We start from the raw sequence: 18,982 nt of genomic DNA, 5'->3' as shown, positions 1-18,982 counted from the left end.
CAAATAAATGTAGACAGAAATGAATAAATACAGAAATAAATAAATAGGGAAATAAAGAAAAACAGATATAAATGTAAACAGAAAAGAATAAATTGGGAAATATTAAATGTGAAAATAAATGAATATAAAAGTAAGGAATTTGTCAAATAAATAAAAACATTAAATTAATTAATTTTATATTATTTATATTATATTAAATTTATATTTCTGAATATATTTATTTATTTTTAAATGAATATGAACATTTATTTGATAATTTATTTATATTTATTTCTGCATTTCTGTATTTATTATTTGATTTACTTATTTATTTGAGATATTTATTTATTTATTAAGGCAAGTAATTTATGGCAGTTTCAATCCTCCATAGTAGTCAGTGCTCCATTTGCTCTCACTTCATTTCACCCTCAGAGCTCGAGCTAGCAGCACGTTTTGTCTTAAGCTCTACAAAGAAACGTATTAGTTTTAAGTTCATCAATGGTGAAGAAGTCACAGGTCCCAATGAAGACTGTGATGCTCCTGACTCTCCTGGGAACAGTCCTACATGACACGGCGGCAGGTGAGGAAAGAATCACTGTAACCCTTTTTTGAGTTGCACAGTATTATACATTATGAAGAGTATTATACTGTAGAAGGGGTACACTGCACAGTACTGTGAGTTGCAGTGCATTGTGGGTAAATATCTTCGGACTGCGTGGGTATTACAGTTGTTTGAGTGTACTGTAAATCCACTAACAGTTACTGTTCTGCCCGCGAAAAACGGACCAATTACGTGAAAGCTTGGTTTTAAAGTTTTTTGGAGGGAACACAGCACTTCTTGGGAAGGCAAAGCATTGACCGAAAAACATGTAAGTAAGAAATGTTATTCCATATTACGTTTTATATGATTTAGTTCAGTTGAGTGTTTTAAACAATTCAGCCAGGTCATCTTTCAACAAGACTGCCAACCTCACATCTATAACATTAACTGCTAGCTAACTTATCTAATGTTGTTAGTCCAACTGAGACTCTAGCCATCTGTAAACTTAATCGCATTTTATTCAATTTAAAACACAAATTTTTATTCCATTTTTATCTGACTCTATTCTAATTCAATAAAAACGGTTTCATCAAGATTTGTATTTATCGTAAGGAGTTAAATGATTTGAGATTCAGCTACAGCTTTTCCGGTGTGCTTCTTGATGCATATCTGCCCTGGTTCTAGCCATCTGTCAATTTAAGCAAATTTTCTCAAATATAAAACCCCGGTTTTGACAACATTTTCATTTGACTCTATTTTAATCCTATAAGAGTGTCAAAGATCAAGATTTGTATTTATAGCAAAACAAATTCGATGGTTGGAGATTGAGATACGCCAAACCGGAAGCTGTGCACGGTATGCTCTGTTAGCTAGTTAGTAAGCCTATTAGGAGACAACAGAAGGAGTTGGATATTAACGACGTATTGTCGTCTTATATAGATGCATTTTTGATGTGGATCTCATTTTTGTAAACGTTTTTAAGTCGTCTGTTTTTTTTCGCTTTCAGATTTTACAGCTGCGGTGAAAGACGGACAACGCCGGCCCGGGTTCAGCCTAAAACGACGAGTTTGGTGAGTAACGTTAGACGCCCGACGGATAAAGTGAAGTTTGCTGTGTGCGCAATTGATATTTGTTGTTTTTACATGATTTAAGATATTTAACTGGCAAGTGGCCAGGTGTTTTTAGCAAGTCAGGCGAAGCTAACGTGTGTTTACCGAACGTTACTAGCGTGCTGCGTTAGTTGGTGGATATCGTTCCACGAGTCAATTCATCACAATGGTGTTGCTATACAAGTGCAAGCAGTGTGTTTTCTACACGGGGACGCTTTCAAAATTGTATCATCACGTGAAGGAGCATAGAAACCTTGTGGTTTGGCTGGGTGCCCATGCAAATGTACTACCTTCTCTGCACTTAAATCACATATGCACCGAAAACACACAAGGGACTCAACACCTGTCAACAGACCCGTGCAAAGCGATGTGAGGACTTGCCTGGTAGAGAGGTGCACAATGACAACACAGAATATATCCAGCCTCTGTGGCCATCTTAAATGGCATATTAGAGACGGACAAAACATTATATGCCCATTTCCTAATTGTAAAGAATTCTTCCATGTGAAGGCATCTTTCTCATCCCACCTAAGTAGAAAACACAAATACTCATTTGATTTCCTGTCAGTCCTGACATTGATGTTTCCAGTCATAGGCCGCATGATGACGTGAGCATTGAAGGCTGTGATAATGTTGAAGTTCATGATTGCGTCTTTCCTGATAACATAGATCAGGATAAATTCCTCACCAACTTGGCACTGTTTTACTTGAGGATGCAAGCTAAATGCTCTTACCAGCCAGTACTATCCAGATTATAATTGAGGAGTTCCAAGAAGTGTAACGGAGTGACACATGTGATGTCCAAACTTCATGAGGAATTAACAAAGTTAAAAATGCCTGAAAATGACCTTTCTGAAGTCATAAGTGGACAAACAAAGATAATCTGATGAAGATGTATAACGAGGGAGTGTTTAGGTCTGATAAAACACGCAAGACATACTTTAATACGAAATTCAACCACGTCGAGCTTACACAAGTTTAGCTTACACAGTAGCAAACTACTGGGTGTTTACATGTCCCTCTCTGAAATTGCTCCTCATAATCGATCCTCTATTGACCCCATATAACTCATTTCACTCTGCAGGGAGGAAGATTTTAGTTTTTTGGGCAGGATACACAGGGCCTGGCAACACAGTCAAAATATATCACACTATTTTTTAAATATTTAATTTTGTGTAAAACAATGTTTGACTGTTTTTGATTTTTCCAATATAAATTACAGTAGTGTGACATATTTTTGATATTGTTTTATTTAGTATTATGAGCAAGGTACAGATGGTCTTTTGTCATTCAATTTAAAATTGAAATACTGATTCAATCTTCAAACTTAAAACTGTAATAAAATACATATACATGTAACATATTTATATAACAATATTCCTATATATATATACTGTACAGCTTGCAGTAATTGGTTGGGTGTCCCCTACTTGGGGACCTGTGTGTAAGGTACCAACCAACCATCAACTAATATTGGTATAAGTAAACATTGCTTTCTGTCTTCTTTTCCTACCTTTCTGTATTCATTAAGGTCACAACGACCCCGGTAGATGCAGAAGCCAGGCTCTAACTCCCAAGCAGCCCTGGGCTGGTGGCTCTTGGTAAGACTATCAGTAGGTTTGGGCGGTATCACAGTATACCAGGGTATTTACAAGTCCTACTGGTTTTAAAACTCTTACACCGGAACAAGATTAATTCAAACATTACAAATGCAGCCAAATCAGGATCTTTCTAGTGATGATTCCAGTTGTTACATTTTCAGAGTCACTCCTACAACAAGTGTGCCTAAATACATGCAATTTTTATGTTTTGCAGGAGATTCAATTCTGCATGCAAAGAAGCTGATGCTGACGATGGAAAGGGAAAGTCCTTATCCAGCAAACTGACCTACCTGACTTCTCTGCTGCACTGGCTGTCCTGTTCAGCTGCTACTATGTCTCATAGCATAGAACAGCAGCAAGAGGCAGCCACGACTTTGGAGTTCATCCAGAGGTAGGCACATCATGCGGTCATTTATTAGTTTACACCCCAAATTACCATAGCAGAAGCGTTGTCAGACTTTAAAGGGATACTCCACTATTTTGTAATGCCAGGATAATGTCAAGCCTGTTAACAGAAGGTTGAGCATTTTTTCCTTCGACCACTATCCAAGACCCCTCAGGATATTCTAGGTTTTCTTTCCACCATGTACTTTTTCTGAAAAACTGGAAGCAGACTTCTATTGTTATGAACTACTTGCAATTATTTACATTTTGCACAAAAGGTTTTATTTACCAGTTGTGTGTATTGTTTGTTGTGTGCTATTAGTGTAAGCCTTTCCTCTGGAGTTGGCAAGCCATTCTACTCCATGACAGAGTGATCTGATGATGGGGGATCGCCTCAGCATGCAAATCAGGATCATTACTTTTTATGATCGATTGGTGGATGACTATCCATTTTTAAAAAAGAGGCTTTTAAACTGCAGCTACTCACTGCGCCACCACAACCTAGCTACCACCTAGCAACCATCTTGGGCATCTAATCAGCCACCTATCAATGATAACCGCAAAGAAAATAGAATATTACTATACAGACTATTTAAACAGACTATTTCTTGTATTTACAGGTTTATTGTGAGGATAAACCAGGACAACAGCAAATGCACCTCAAGGGTCCAGGTCAGCCGAAGGAGTGGCAAGACGGTCCAGCGAAAGGTCACAGCCCTGAATCCCCGTGTTGCATCCTTTCTGAAGGACTTTTTAGACTCTGTTTGGCTTAGAGGGCTCCTGAATGCAGATTAAAGTGCAATTTTCCCCCCAAACTGTTCCTGTGGTCATGTTCCTAACTCTACTACTGACAATAAGATACTCTTGATGATGGTTTAATTTGACAACAGCATTTTGTATCGCTATTCACAATATACAGTGTGAAATCTGAGTCCTCTACCAAGATGGTTGTTTTCATCATTCATCAAAAACAAGACAAAATACTGACTCAGTTGATGTATCCAAAGCAAGATCATATTTACACTTACTTTTTATTTCCACGCCTTAATTACAGCTTGTGATAGAGTACCTCTCTTTGTGTGTAGCTGATCCTGAAGTCCGATCTACATGCATTCAGAGAGCAGACGACAGAGCAAGATTTTTCAATCAGAATCAGAATCTGGGTTTATTGCCAAGTAGGTTTACACATACAAGGAACTTGTTTTGGTGATTTTGGTGCAGAACAATTAACACAGAACTAGAATAAAACTAAGTAAAAGACTTAAATAGAATAAGATAAAAAAAATAGGAATAAGAATAAAAATATAAAAAGCAATACGTATAATACAAATAGCAAATAGAACAGGGGTCCGTTTCACAAAGCAGGTTTATTGAAAACTCTGAGTCTGTTAACCCTGAAATGAGGGAAACTCTGAGTTTTCCGTTTCACAAAGGGAGGTAACTCAAACCAGAGAAAGAGGGGTAACTCTAGCCTGTTTCACAGAGAGAGGTAACTTAAGCTCTCGGTCAGTTACTGTAGTAACAGACTCTATGAACCTAACCTGGTCGTGAGCAGGTTTTCTTCAGGAAACTCAGAGTTTCGCTCCGTCTCCTCCCTCTAGAATATAAAACCCTCATTCGACTTCCTCATTCTTTCAGCCCGTCTCACGCGTGTGTTTGAGCGGTTACCGAATTAAAAGAAGAAACGTTGCGTCTCTGTGCTGCTCTGACCGCTTTGCAAAAGTCTTTTATATTTATGATTAAAAAAATCAAAAGACAAATCTGTGTCAAAGTCATCATTTTTAGATTTTCCACCACCACTGCCGAGAGCGCTCAAATAAGACGCCGTTAGTTATTGGATTTTTTTTTTTTTAAACTAACACATTCAGTTTAATCAACATGAATTATAATGTATGTGAAGTCAGCATCATGTTAGGGATAAAGCTGATGCACATTAAAACAGCCACTGAATGATATTTAATCTGTTTAATATTGAAAATATGATTGAAGTGCTTCCATTTACGTTTTTCTCCCGCTGGATTGCTCCTAAATTAATATAAATTTTAGCTTCCGGTCGTGATTAAGTATTAAATAAATAGACCAGTTCAAACTTGCAAATTTACTCGAGCAGCAGTTTCTTCCCACGCCGCTTCTCTCTCTTTTGCAGCTGCAGCCGTGTTACTTTATTTTTCTAAAAACATGCTCGTATTCGCTGAACGTCCGCATGAGGATTTCGAGCTCCGCTGGTGTGACGTAGGAGGACATCTTTTTGTGTACCGTTGCCATGGTGAATCGTGGTGTCGGGGCTCCATTAATGCTGGCTTTTTACAGTCAGCGTGCACGCACTTAACTCTGGGTGAACCTACTCAGAGTTGATTGAACTAACTCTGATCAGCTGTTCTGGAACCGAAAACTCAGAGTTTCCTATCTCAGAGTAGATCAACTCAGAGTCCAGGGTTAGACTCAGAGTTTGTTGAACCTTCTTTGTGAAACGGACCCCAGGTGTGATTAAAAACTGTACAGGTGTGCAAATGATGAAAACTCACAGAAACCTGTTAGAACAAAAACATTTAAATCAGAACTAAGAGACGCTCAGTTTATGGTGGAGGGAATGTTAGAATTTAATAAATAATATTAGTTATTTAAAAACAAAATTCTGCAAATAGAAAATGTGTAGAATCACTACATGTGAAATATAAATATGTTGATTAAAGATATAGAGGTGTGTCCGTTCACATTTTTCTGAGATTGTCATAATTAACAGAAAATTTCAATCGTACACATAATATTTTTATGAAAGACTAACAGAGTTAATTATATAATACTTTAATTTGAACAAATACATTTACATTAAAGCGAGTTACACAAGAGTCCATTTACTTTTTTATTGATCGAATTCAGTAAAAACATTTATAGCCATAAATTTGACATCGACAAACCTCCTGATATTAAGATAAAGATATATAACTAATCGTTCTTTGGATATAAAAAAACAATAACAAAAGAAAAGAGTAAAACCTTCTTCTAAACCAAAGATTAGAAAAACCTGAAGAAATTGAAGTTATCATTGCTCACTACTGATGGTATAAAATATCAGATCACCCAAAATATCAAATAGAAAATAACGTTTAATTTATTGAATATGTAAATCAGATTGAATCACGTGTACATTTTGTTCAGAGGTTTGAGATTTCAGATTTCAAACTAATAAGATAACGAGTGTAAACTGCTAAAGAAGTTTCCTGAAGATTGAATGAAGACACAAACTGGAAATCAAACTGGAGTTTCACTTCACACTAAGATATCCAGCACTAGATAAAAAGATGATTTATGACAGACTGTTTGATGTCAGTGAAAGTCAGGTACACGACTGCATGAGCTGAATTTATGACTTGTTAAATATTTCCTTTCAGAATAAAAACATTTTGAAGACACATTCATCAGAAATATTAGAATAAAAAGTTCAAGAGAAACTTTGTTTTTAAATCTACACAAACATTGTTTTAGTGTTTATTGACTGCAAAGAGATGATGAGCTTGTGTTGAATGTGCTGTAGTTCTTTTTGATTCTGTGTGCTGGATCATTAAATTGTTCAGTGATTCATTAAAGTGTCAAATAAAACCTGAAATGATCACATGAACTTTTTCTTACAGTGCCTCACTCTCTGAAGTATTTCTTCACTGGGTCTTCTGGAGTCCCAAACTTCCCACAGTTTGTAGCTGTTGGGTATGTTGATGACATTCAGATAGATCACTATGACAGCAACACCAGGAGAGCAGAACCCAAACAGGACTGGATGAGCAGAGGCACAGCAGAGATAGCCGACTACTGGCAGAGGGAGACTGAGTACCGTCAGGGTCAACAGCAGGCCTCCAAAGTCAACATAGAAACTGCAAAACAGCGCTTCAACCAAACTGGAGGTTTGTTCATGTTTAACTTTCTACTGATGAAATGTTGTTTATATTTTCATCCTGTATTTTAGACAGATGTGACCACACACACACACACACACACACACACACACACACACTCTCGCCCTCTCTCTCTCACACACAGTCAGACTCACAGAAACATCACTGACACTCAGACTGCTGGATGCTGCTAAACTGCCCTGATGCAGCGTTTCTGTCCATCCCATAATAACCTTCAGAGATTATTAACCCTTTATCTCCACTAGATTAGACCAGAATAACTCGACTGGGCTGCCCACAGTCAGTCGGTCCATATGAACTCTCCTGTAGAAAACCTGTTGATCACAACAGCTCTACAACACACAGCTGATAGAGGAACGTCAGCGCCTGGTTTCTAAAACTAAGGTGCAGGCCTGTAAATGGGACACGGGCTGCTTGTGCTGGGTCCGCACATGAGAGGAGGAGCAGCGTGTGTTAATGAAGGTGGCTGACAGGACGACATGATGAATGTGTGATTGTGATCAGAGGTTTAAAAAGTGTAACAGCTCGACTCTGCTGCACTGACCACACTGTGTCCATGATATATAAAGAGCAGAAACACAGATCAGACTGAGACTCTCCTTCAGTGGAAGCTTCTAGAACAGCAGGATGTGAACTGTGTTAGGATGTCACTCTGTTTTCCCTCTCTCTCTCTCTCTCTCTCTCTCTCTCTCTCTCTCTCTCTCTCTCTCTCTCTCTCTCTCTCTCTCTCTCAGGTGTCCACATTAACCAGAAGACGTACGGCTGTGAGTGGGATGATGAGACTCAAGACGTTTATGGTTTCAGGCAGGAGAGTTATGATGGAGAAGACTTCATAGCATTAGACCTGAAGACGCTGACATGGATCGCTCCAATACCACAGGCTGTCATCACCAAACACAAGTGGGATAGTAAAACAGCTGAAATAGCACAGGAAAAGAACTACCTCACCCAGATTTGCCCTGAGTGGCTGAAGAAGTATGTGGACTATGGGAGGAGCTCTCTGCTGAGAACAGGTAGAATCACATGACCTGATGTGTTTTTATTAGCACAACGTTCATACACCTCTTCTCTTCCTGACATGACAATAAATGTTACACACATTTCTCTTTCTCTCCTGCTCTCTCTTCATCTTTCTGCTTCTCTCTCTCTGTTCCTACTTTTTATATCTCTTTCTCTCGGCTGCATATCTGTACATCTACATTTCTCTCTCTGTCTCTCTACTTTTTATTCTCACTCTTTTGTCTCCTTTTGTCTTTTTCCTCCCTCTGCCCTCCCATATTTATATCATTTACACTCCAGTGAGCTTCATTTTCTTTGCATAGGTACTATAAATATAATCTTGATGTTAGTAAGGCATTGAAATACATAACATCAAACAGGATTTATGATATTAATTAACATTAAATGATGATAAAGAAACTATAATCTGTCTTTCTCTCTCTCCCCAGACCTCCCCTCAGTGTCTCTCCTCCAGAAGACTTCCTCCTCTCCAGTCAGCTGCCACGCTACAGGTTTCTACCCTAACAGCGCCGTGATGTTCTGGAGGAAAGATGGAGTGGAGCTTCATGACGACGTGGACCAAGGAGAGATCCTCCCCAACCACGACGGATCCTTCCAGATGAGTGTCGAGCTGAAGCTTCCATCAGAGTCCTCTGCAGACTGGGGGAAGTACGAATGTGTGTTTCAGCTCTCTGGTGTGAGGGAGGACATCGTCACCAAGCTGGGCACAAAAGCGATCAGGACCAACGAAGGTAAGACTGGAGTCAGAGGGGATGAGAGTGGGAAGTTCACTGTAACAGTCCTGTGTTGGAAGGGAAGTTTTGTTTCCTTATATTGTTTTTCACTCACTTTCATCAAGTTTTTTATACATTTAATAAACAGTCTGAAGGCTGAGATTAGTATGAAACCAATGTAAGTGTCCACCTCTGGACCCTGACAGCAAAACAATAAAAGAATAAAAAGAAACTTTTATCAGATTTAAATGATTTGTTTCAAAGGATTATAGATGACTGCAGCTGTTTGTGCTGTCTGTCCGCTCTTTACTGACCTTTGATCAACACAGACAAATGTCAATAATGAAACACAAAAAAGTGTTTTTGTTCAGTTTATATTTTTGATAAAGACTTCTTTTTATTTACCTCCAATAGAAGACATTTTTTAGAAAGTTGTCTGAAGATTATTGTAAAAAGAATTTACTCAAACAAGTTTAGAATGTTTTTTTTCAGTCATTGTGTAACCATTTACATGTTCAGAGATTATAGGCACTGTATTTTACTTCATGTCAGTTTTAGGAGATGAGTTCATGGACTTGTTCAAAGATTCAGCATCAATACAGTAATTATCTACAGACAGGATGAGAGTTAACATCAGCAGCACAAACAAACTGTGCTTATATTCAGGATTATGGTCTGACTGGCAGATGTTCTTCTCTTTCACCTGCTTCACCTGCTCAGGTTGTGACTGTGTTTTGTTGTTTTCTGCTCAACAGGGAATTCCATGCACGTGACCATCGGCATCATTGCTGCAGTGCTTGTTCTTGCTCTCGCCCTCATCGCTGCCGTTGTGTTCATGTTGAAGAAGAGGAATGGTGAGAGACCAAAGCAGAAACATGAAGTCATTTTATTTTCTGTATTTTCTTTCTAGACTTTTTTTCTGTCCAGTTTGCAAAAGTGAAACAAATGATCTTCTTAACATTTAAAATGTGTTTTTATCAACGTTAAGCGCTGTAAGACCCAGAAACAGTTTAATTATAATTTGACTGCAGCACGATGATGTAAGGAAGAGGCCATCAGAAAAGAAATAGTGTAAGATTTAAACAAAAGTCATAAGGATTTATTTATCAGTGTGAGTTGGTATTAGAGAGGATCATCACTGGACTGAAGGTGACACTGTCTGAAATATTTAACGGTTACATCTTTAATAATGTGTTTGTATTTATTTTCAGCCAAACGCCCTCCATCTCGTAAGTACAACCTGTTTTATTCTATTCACTCTGAGCTGAAACGCTCTCTTTGTATTAAAGCGGTTTTCTGGAGTGTTATCTGTTGTGATATTATATATCTGCTGCTTGTTAACATTGTGCTTCTGACCTCACAGCTGTGAACAACCCTGTCGTGGAGCAAGAAAAAATGCTTGAGAATCAAAATGCCTAAAAGACAAACACACCACCCTGAACACAGTGAGTAGCATCACATTGTCACAGTTTGGATTTGGAAACACAGCATGGCTGCTTCCCAAGTCTCTGAAATTGCATCCATGTTTCCTTTACTTGCGTCGTTCACTTGCGTCTTAGTCCCTCCCACCAGAGATGCATGGAGAGACGCAAGGAAACCAAGAGAGGAGAGAGGAAACGAGGGAATGTTTTTTAAGAGACATGAGACGTCCTTTCTGATTAAGCGTCACGTGCTGCGACGTCTGTTTGTGATGATCGCGTCAGCTGATCACCGCTGGATCAGCTGTCAGTCTGCTTTAACAGCTGTTTGTGTCTGCACACATGTGCACTGTATTAATTCTAATAACAGACACAGTAACAGTGTTTTCTCTCTGTAACCTGTTACCTGTTTAACAAACACCTGCACATGAAGAACAGGCTGCAGTCTGTGTTCCTGCTGCAGAGCCATACGGACATTTCCTACAGCACTGTGTCTTTATATTATTTTACTTTATAATACTTCAGGTATTTTTTATTTATTAAATTTAATAGAAATTAATCTGTTTTTGCTACTTTTGATTTTTAGACAATTAACTTATTTTTACTCAGATGTTGACCCAGAAAACAAATCAAATCTGCAGTTATTCACTGCATTTTATATATTTTACGACAAGTTATGATCAATATTTCGTTCTAACGATCACAGGTTGTCAAATACCGACTCATTATACCGACGTTGTCGGTTTCAAGGCGCCCTGTAAAGTCTGTTTTAAGGTCCGCTTCCTCTCTGCGGTATGAAACTCCGGTGATGTTGTGAAGTTTCGATTGATGATTGAAGCAAACATATTTTAGGTCTCAATGACTTTTAATATTCAGCTTTGTGGAAACTTACTCTGCAAACATTCATGAAGTTATTTTGTTTTTGATTTCGTGTTTGTTTTTTCTTCTTCAGGTTTATGGATACGTTTTGCACTGGAACAAGCAGCGCTTCCAGCACATTGTCCTGGGAATTTATTGGTTATTCATCACATGAAATGAGCTGATCAGGGTTGGAAATCTGGATTTAGATGCTTATTGATTGAAATGCAGAGAAAACAAGTTTGAAAATTAGTTGATCAACGCTGTACAAATCTCCTCAAACATAAAAGACGTTTAAAAAAAGTGGCCTTTCTTTTGATGCTTTAACTTTGGTTATTGAAATGAGGGTGATTATTTTTTTCTTGGTGAGAAGTTAAACAACAACAATCAATCCATAAAAGCGTCTCACTTCTCTTCATATTTACATTATAAATATTTTGTGTGCTTTTAAAACAAATCCGCCGTAGTTACAGTTTGAAGCTTCTGGTTTTGGGAGCTTTGTGCTTAAATTGATGTTGGTAAAACACACGTTATTCTACATTTATAAACACACACACATTCACACACCATCCTATTTTCAGATCAATACTCAGAAGGTCTATAATATCATAATATATACATTAACAATACAGATATTTGTGAATAGGTGGAAATAGTCTTTACTTTTTATACAAAAAAAGCCATTGTTTGGTTTTCTGGTTGTATTTGGTCAGTGGTAGCAAAACTACAAATAAATCAGCAACATCCAAAAACATGCTGAATGAGTGAACACACACACACACACACACACACACACACACACACACACAAAATAAAAAAACATTTATTTTGCAGTTGTGTAAATATTGTTTGTATGTTTCTGTAAAGCTGATGAAATGTTTTGATTGATAAGGCTCGAGCTAAATATAATTTATGTGTTTAAGGTTTTTCATGATTCATTAGGACCATGTTGTTGTTGTTTTCCATAATATCTGAATTCAATATGAAGGATGCAGAGGTATGATAGCATCTCAGTACGATGTGATCAAATTGTAATGTTTTGATTTTAGTTTCAGACGAGATGTTTAAGGGCTGTGGGATTTTTAAATCTTCTCAGCGAGCTGTTAGGAAGCTTCAGTAAATGTTTTTTTCTACAATTCAGAAGAAGAAACGTTTTATCTTGAGTTGTGTTAACACAGAAATTTAACATCAATCACTTCTTGTGTTGGGTGTACATCGCAAACAAGTTGCCTGTCAATTTGATTGTTTTTGTACTTTAATCTTGCTTTTCAATAAAACCCCTAAAAATCCAAATGTGTCTTTTTGTAATGCCTCATACAGTCACTGAATGAATGTGGTTCTGACTTGTAGATGTTAAACTTTATTGAAACTTAGTTCTGTAAACATGTTTTTATTTTGTTTTATTTTTTTATTAGTTTGAGACTTTGCAGACTCATCCTTCCAACCGTGGCTTACATCTGGTTCATTCCAGAATTATGGGCACGTTTCGCGTCTCCCAGATAAACCTTTTGTAATTTAAAAAAACGTTATTAAATCAGTTCACGATAATTACACTAAATGGAGCGACGGCTGCGAGCTGGTTCATGCGTCACCTGACAAACACTTCTTCCCAATGTCTAGTTGAGCTGTAAGATTTCCAGTGTCTCCCTCTGCTCTGTCATTGCCATCGCTGCCCTGCACCAGGACTGCGCTCATACTTTCAGCCCCACCACCACCCCAGCATCCACCTGCAGGCTCCGGCTAGAGAGGTTTAAGATATTATCTCATCACTCCTCAAATTTCTGCATGTAAAATAAATCTGAGGAGTGATGAGGGCGGAGCCTAGATGCAAACATAAACTATGTTCTGCCACTAATAGTAAATTTTGATGCATATCTTTGACACAATTTATACTCTGATCAGCCATTACATTATGACGACCGACAGGTGAAGTGAATTACATTGATTATCTCGTTACCATGGCACCTGTCAGTGGGTGGGATATGTTAGGCAGCAAGTGAACATTTTGTCCTTGAAGTTGACGTGTTGGAAGCAGGAAAAAATGGGCAAGCATGAGGATGTGAGCGACTTTGACAAGGGCCAGACTGTGATGGCTAGACGACTGGGTCGGAGCATCTCCACAACTGCAGCTCTCGTGGGGTGTTCCCGGGCTGCAGCGGTCAGGACCGACCAAAAGACGTCCAAAGAACCAGCGACAGGTTCTTCAACCAAGGCTCACTGACGCATGTGAGGAGCGAAGGCTGGCCCGTGTGGTCTGATCCAGCAGAAGAGCTACTGTAGCTCAGACTGCTCAGAGAGTTGATGCAGGTTCTGATGGAAAGGTGTCAGAACACACAGAGCATCACAGTTTGTTGTGTATGGAGCTGCGTAGCTGCAGACTGGTCAGGGTGCCCATGCTGACCTCTGTCCACCTGTTAAAGCGCCTACAATGGGCACGTGAGCATCAGAACTGGACCATGGAGCGATGGAAGAAGGCGGCCTGGTCTGATGAATCATGTTTTCTTTTACATCATGTGGATGGCCGGCTGCGTGTGTGTCTCTTACCTGGGGAAGACATGGCACCAGGATGCACTATGGGAAGAAGGCAGTGTGATGCTCTTTGGCAATGTTCTGCTGGGAAACCTCGGGTCCTGCCGTTCATGTAGACGTTACTGTGACACGTACCACCTCCCTAAACATTGTTGCAGACCAAGTTTATGTAAACAGTGTTCCCTAATGGCAGTGGCCTCTTTCAGCAGGATGATGCGCCCTGCCACACTGCAGACATGGTTCAACGACAAGTTCAAGGTGTTGACTTGGCCTCCAAATTCCCCAGATCTCAATCGAGCATCTGTGGGATGTGCTGGACAAACAGGTCTGATCCATGGAGGCCCCACCTCGCAACTTACAGGACTTAAAGGATCTGCTGCTAACGTCGTGGTGCCAGATACCTCAGCACACCTTCAGAGGTCGAGGGGAGTCCATGCCTCGACGGGTCAGGGCTGTTTTTGGCTTCAAAAGGGGAGCTACACAATATTAAGCAGGTGTTCATAATGTTATGGCTGGTGTACATAAAATATTCATTAAATGACTCCCATCCCACCCATTACTGAATGTCTTTGGCCGTTGACCGTGATTGATAGAGTCAAATGTTAATCACATTTCAATCAGGAGAGACGTCATTAAGATTGAACAATTATTTATTTATAAGTTAGGAAAGAATGAAATGTGCAAAGTCTTTGGCGATTAGACTCCATCGTGATGCCTTCATGTACCTGAAGGAGTAGAGAGGCTGAGAGCAGGATGGGATACCCCCCGATGGAGTCTCGACACTGGTGGTGGTGATGATGGTGAAGACAGGATGAGCGGAGGAGCTGGACTTGGACGCTGATGAGATGGATTGGAGGTGAACAGAGTGGAGGAGGGTCGCAAAGATCGAGCTGAAACGACAAACTGTCTGCGGGAGAGAACAGCTTTAAAATTTGACAGCAGAGGGATGATTGGTCGACAGACGTGGAGGCTAACTCTGGTTGGTTTAGTGTCAGGGTTTGGACTAAAACAAAAAGGGAGAGGACCCAAGGTGCAGACAAAAACAAAAAGTTTAATTAACAAAAGACAAAAGGGCAACAAACAAAAGCTTACTGTGAAACAGTCCAGGTCGAAATCCAACAAAAATATCCAACTGAAAGGTAAAACCAAAAATCCAACAGAAACATTGGGAGTCACAAGAAAGTCCAGGTACAGGTTCGGGTAACAGGATCACTGACAAGGATCCGGGATAAAGTTGACGACGAACTGACAATGACACAAGGGAGCACAAAGACTAAATAAACTTGGGAGGTGAAGCTAATTAGACACAGGTGAGACAATCAAGGGCAGGTGAAAACAATCTGAAAGGTGGGAAACAGAACGGAGGGAAGTAAAAGAAGACGAGACATACAAGGGGCAAGAACTACAAAATAAAACAGGAAACACTAGGAACCAAACTCAGGACTGACAGGACTACAAAGTAAAACAGGAAATAATCTCAATGAAATGCACAACTAAACCAGACTAAACCAAGACAGAACACAATATACAAACTAAACAATAAGAACTCATGACAACAAGAGACAAAGTGACTGAGGAAAAAAAAGGAAATAATATCAAAACACCAAAATACAGATCAACAACATAACTACACTAGAATGACTCATGACATTTAGTTCTCGGATTGTAAACGCCCATGATCAGCTGATCACCAGACAGAGAGGGAGAGAGAGAGAGAACGAGACATGGTGAATGATGGCTAATGGATGAATGACCGAGTATAAACAGTCTTCCTTCTTGAACTTACGCTGAGCTACATTTAAGGATTTTGCACAATTTTAAAATGATTATAGTTTCTGTGTCTTCTTACTGTAAAGAGTACAGCTGTGGTATACCATTCCAGGTTGAGGAAATGTAATCATTTCTGTTCTCGGTAGATGAAGCTGTCAGCAGCTGAGAGGCGATGAAAATACAGGCCATCGCATGATGCTGACCTGTAGATGACACAGAAGGAAAAATGCAGGGCGGACGGGCAGAGTGGCAGCAAAGACACGCGCAGGTATTGGAGAGAAGCGCGGCGGAGGTGACGAGCAAAACGGCAGAGACTTGAACAGATGACACCCCCACAAAGTCCTGAGTCAGACCCTCAACCACGGACATCCAGGTGAGTGTAGCGCAGGGTTAGATGAGTGCAGGACCATGAGTGTTTCATGATCTTTAAGTTATAGGTCAAATGACAAAAGTGTAGTTCTTTGTTAGGACTGTCAGCTTGATACCATGTAATGAACTTTAACCCCCGGGTTTTGTGTCTTAAAGGAAAAGTTCACCCAATAATTAAAAGTAATTCAGTCATTATCTGCTCACCCACATGCTGATGGAAAATCTGGTGACGTTTCTTGTCTCCAAAACATTTCTGAAGCTTCACAGAAAAACAGCGTTGGAGCATTCGTCTAAACAACTGAAGCAGCTGGGGAAACAGAAAAAAAACAAATGGCTCCATACAGCTCATCCAGTGTAACTCAAGTCTCCTGAAGCCTCAAGATCCCAAAGGATGTGAAAAGACGTCATTTAAGACCAAAAGAGAGACATTATTTATACTCTTTTTAAAGGTGAAATCTTTGTCGTAGCTTTAAGATAAAAGGCTGTAAATAGGCTCAAGTGGTGAGGACGTTCAAGGAAATGCAGTTTTAGCTCTTCATCTCACGGCCCAGGAGGTTGCTACCTTTGAGAAGCTTTAAAGTTTAACTTTGAAATGAAACAGTGGTTGTAGTGACTCATTTTCAATACAACTACATTTATCTAAAACAAGCCACTGAGGGGGAACTGGAGCAAGTTTAGACGCTTGTTCTTGTTGAAACAATAAAAACAATATCCAATGTGCTGTCACTTATTACACAGGTGAGCCATTTATTTTATGTTGTGTTTTTTAAAGATGATGTTTTTGGCCTTTGCTTTTATTAGTCAGGACAGTGAATAGAGTCAGAAATGTGGGGAGAGAGAGTGGGGACGACATGCAGCAAAGGGCCGAGGGTCGGGGTCAAGCCCGGGGTCGCTGCGTCGAACACTGAGCCTCTGTACATGGGACGCACGATTTAACTGCTGAGCTAAACCAACACCCCAACAGGGATCAATTTATTTACACTTTAATTCATATTAATATCAGCAAAATTCTCTTTTAATTCACTGAAAGGTTTAATTTAATGAATATGAAATAAATCATAAAGCTGATAAACTCACGGTAACTCGCTGACACAGTCAAAGTTTGCCTCCAATTCACACACCTGCCTGCAATTACCTGTAGCTTGTCTTTATGCTCAGTCTAAACCAAGGCTTCATCAGGTGTTTCTTCACAGAATTATAAACATATTTACACACAACAGCCTTTATTAATGAGTGGCTCATACAAAGATAGAATCAACACAGATAAAAACTTAATTGTGGCTCCAACAGTGGTTATTAGAAAGCTTAAAGGTGAAGGTGAAGATTTCAAGGTGTTCACTCTGATGTAAGGCTGATGGTAAATAGTTAATAGCAGTAATAGATTCCTCAGTGTGTACTATACTGACAGAGAAAGCTTGGTTCTCTTGTTCATGCTGTGGTTCAGACAGTGCCTACATGTACCAGGATGCATTGCGAGCCAGAACCCACAGCCTTGGCCTCACTCTGCTGCCCGTCTTCAGCGTTATACTCAGCTCAAAGAAATACGCCTACATATTAAATTGTATGTAAATGCGTGTCTGTAACATTCTTTGTGCTCATATTTAGGGATTACATTTTTGCTTTCTGCAGCTTGTTTTGAAATACAAGAGAGACTAAAAGTCTGAGCTGGAATAGCCTGAAATCTTTCAGGGGAAGAGACTACGTCAGCTGACGGAGCTGGTGCCGGAGTAACAACAGAGCATGCTGCTGTTTAGAGCTGCAGCCCAGAAACACAGAGAACACAAGCAACACATTCAGACACTTTTCACACTTTATACCAACTCAGACAGAAAGACATGAGGTTCAGTGAAGTTTCCCTTTAAAGGATTTCTCAGGAGTTCAGCTCTCTCAAAGATAGTCTATCTCTTGGTTTCATGCAGCAGAGACGCTGTTTGTTTCTATTCTTCTACATCTGATCAGTGATGTGAGTAGAATCATGTACTGTCACTATCTCCACCAACATACTGACATACTCAGGTGATTTCCGATTAGCAGTTGAATGACAGATACATAAACGTCCACAGGGGGCGCTGTGACATCGCTGACTTCTCTGTCAAGGTGAACTCAGTGATAACCTATGGACTGTTTATGAGTGTTATTGCAGCAGGTGAAACATTACTCATGTTCATATCTGCTTCCACACAATAAAATGTTGCAGCCAGTGGAGTCGCCTCCTGCTGGCCATTAGAAAGAATGCAGGTTTCTAATGGCCTTCCGGTTATGAGGCTGAGCTGAGAGGTTGACGCTCCCCGGCTCGGCTACAATTCCTAAGTAAATCCTATTTTAAAACATCTTAACCCACCTAAAGTTGCCGAATTGGCTATTCTAACCCCTAAATACACATCATGCCGCTGAGAACACGAGGTAAAAAGGAGGGAATCCAAACTGAAGACGAAAGCGCCGAGGCCATGCTACAAGGTGGAACTTCCAAGCTAGCAAGGTCAACGAGGATAGCTCAGCAGCTAACGCTAGCCCCGACGAAAGCAACGCAATCTTGCAAGCAATCAACGGCATGAAGACGGAGTTTTCATCCAAGTTGGATGGGGTACTCTTAGCCATCAATAGCATTAAAAGCGACTTGGCGAGCTGTCAAAATAGAATCGCGGAGACAGAGGAACGCATATCCACCACCGAAGACGTTGTGTCCTTACAGAGAAGAGCCAAGAATCTGGAAGAGAAAGTCTCAACTCTTACCTCAAAACTGGACAGCTATGAGAATCGGAGCAGAAGATCCAATCTAC

General features: G+C 39.7%; 1 protein-coding gene and 1 long non-coding RNA gene across 3 annotated transcripts; both read left to right on the top strand.

Annotated features, from left to right (window-relative positions):
• The first annotated feature begins 435 nt into the window (after positions 1-435).
• On the top strand, positions 436-13,755 carry LOC138608659 (class I histocompatibility antigen, F10 alpha chain-like). The gene is made up of 6 exons (XM_069681221.1): positions 436-559; positions 7,247-7,513; positions 8,260-8,538; positions 8,974-9,303; positions 10,014-10,153; positions 13,570-13,755. The coding sequence occupies exons 1-6, from the start codon at positions 478-480 to the stop codon at positions 13,753-13,755; spliced, it is 1,284 nt and encodes a 427-aa protein (XP_069537322.1). The 5' UTR covers positions 436-477.
• LOC138608416 (uncharacterized) lies at positions 604-4,460 on the top strand. Of its 2 annotated transcripts, none has more exons than XR_011309442.1 (5): positions 604-848; positions 1,536-1,590; positions 3,161-3,230; positions 3,445-3,621; positions 4,235-4,460. It is a non-coding gene; the product is annotated as an uncharacterized lncRNA (long non-coding RNA). The 2 variants fall into 2 exon arrangements; XR_011309441.1 differs by having other exon boundaries at positions 1,527-1,590.
• Positions 13,756-18,982: the final 5,227 nt, after the last annotated feature.

Source organism: Semicossyphus pulcher, unplaced genomic scaffold, assembly GCF_022749685.1.
Source record: "Semicossyphus pulcher isolate SPU_LCO1_2020_fin unplaced genomic scaffold, fSemPul1.0.p SCAF_5, whole genome shotgun sequence".
Classification (NCBI taxonomy): domain Eukaryota; kingdom Metazoa; phylum Chordata; class Actinopteri; order Labriformes; family Labridae; genus Semicossyphus; species Semicossyphus pulcher.
The sequence above is the reverse complement of the archived record's forward strand: the minus strand, read 5'-3'. Positions and strand labels throughout refer to the sequence as shown.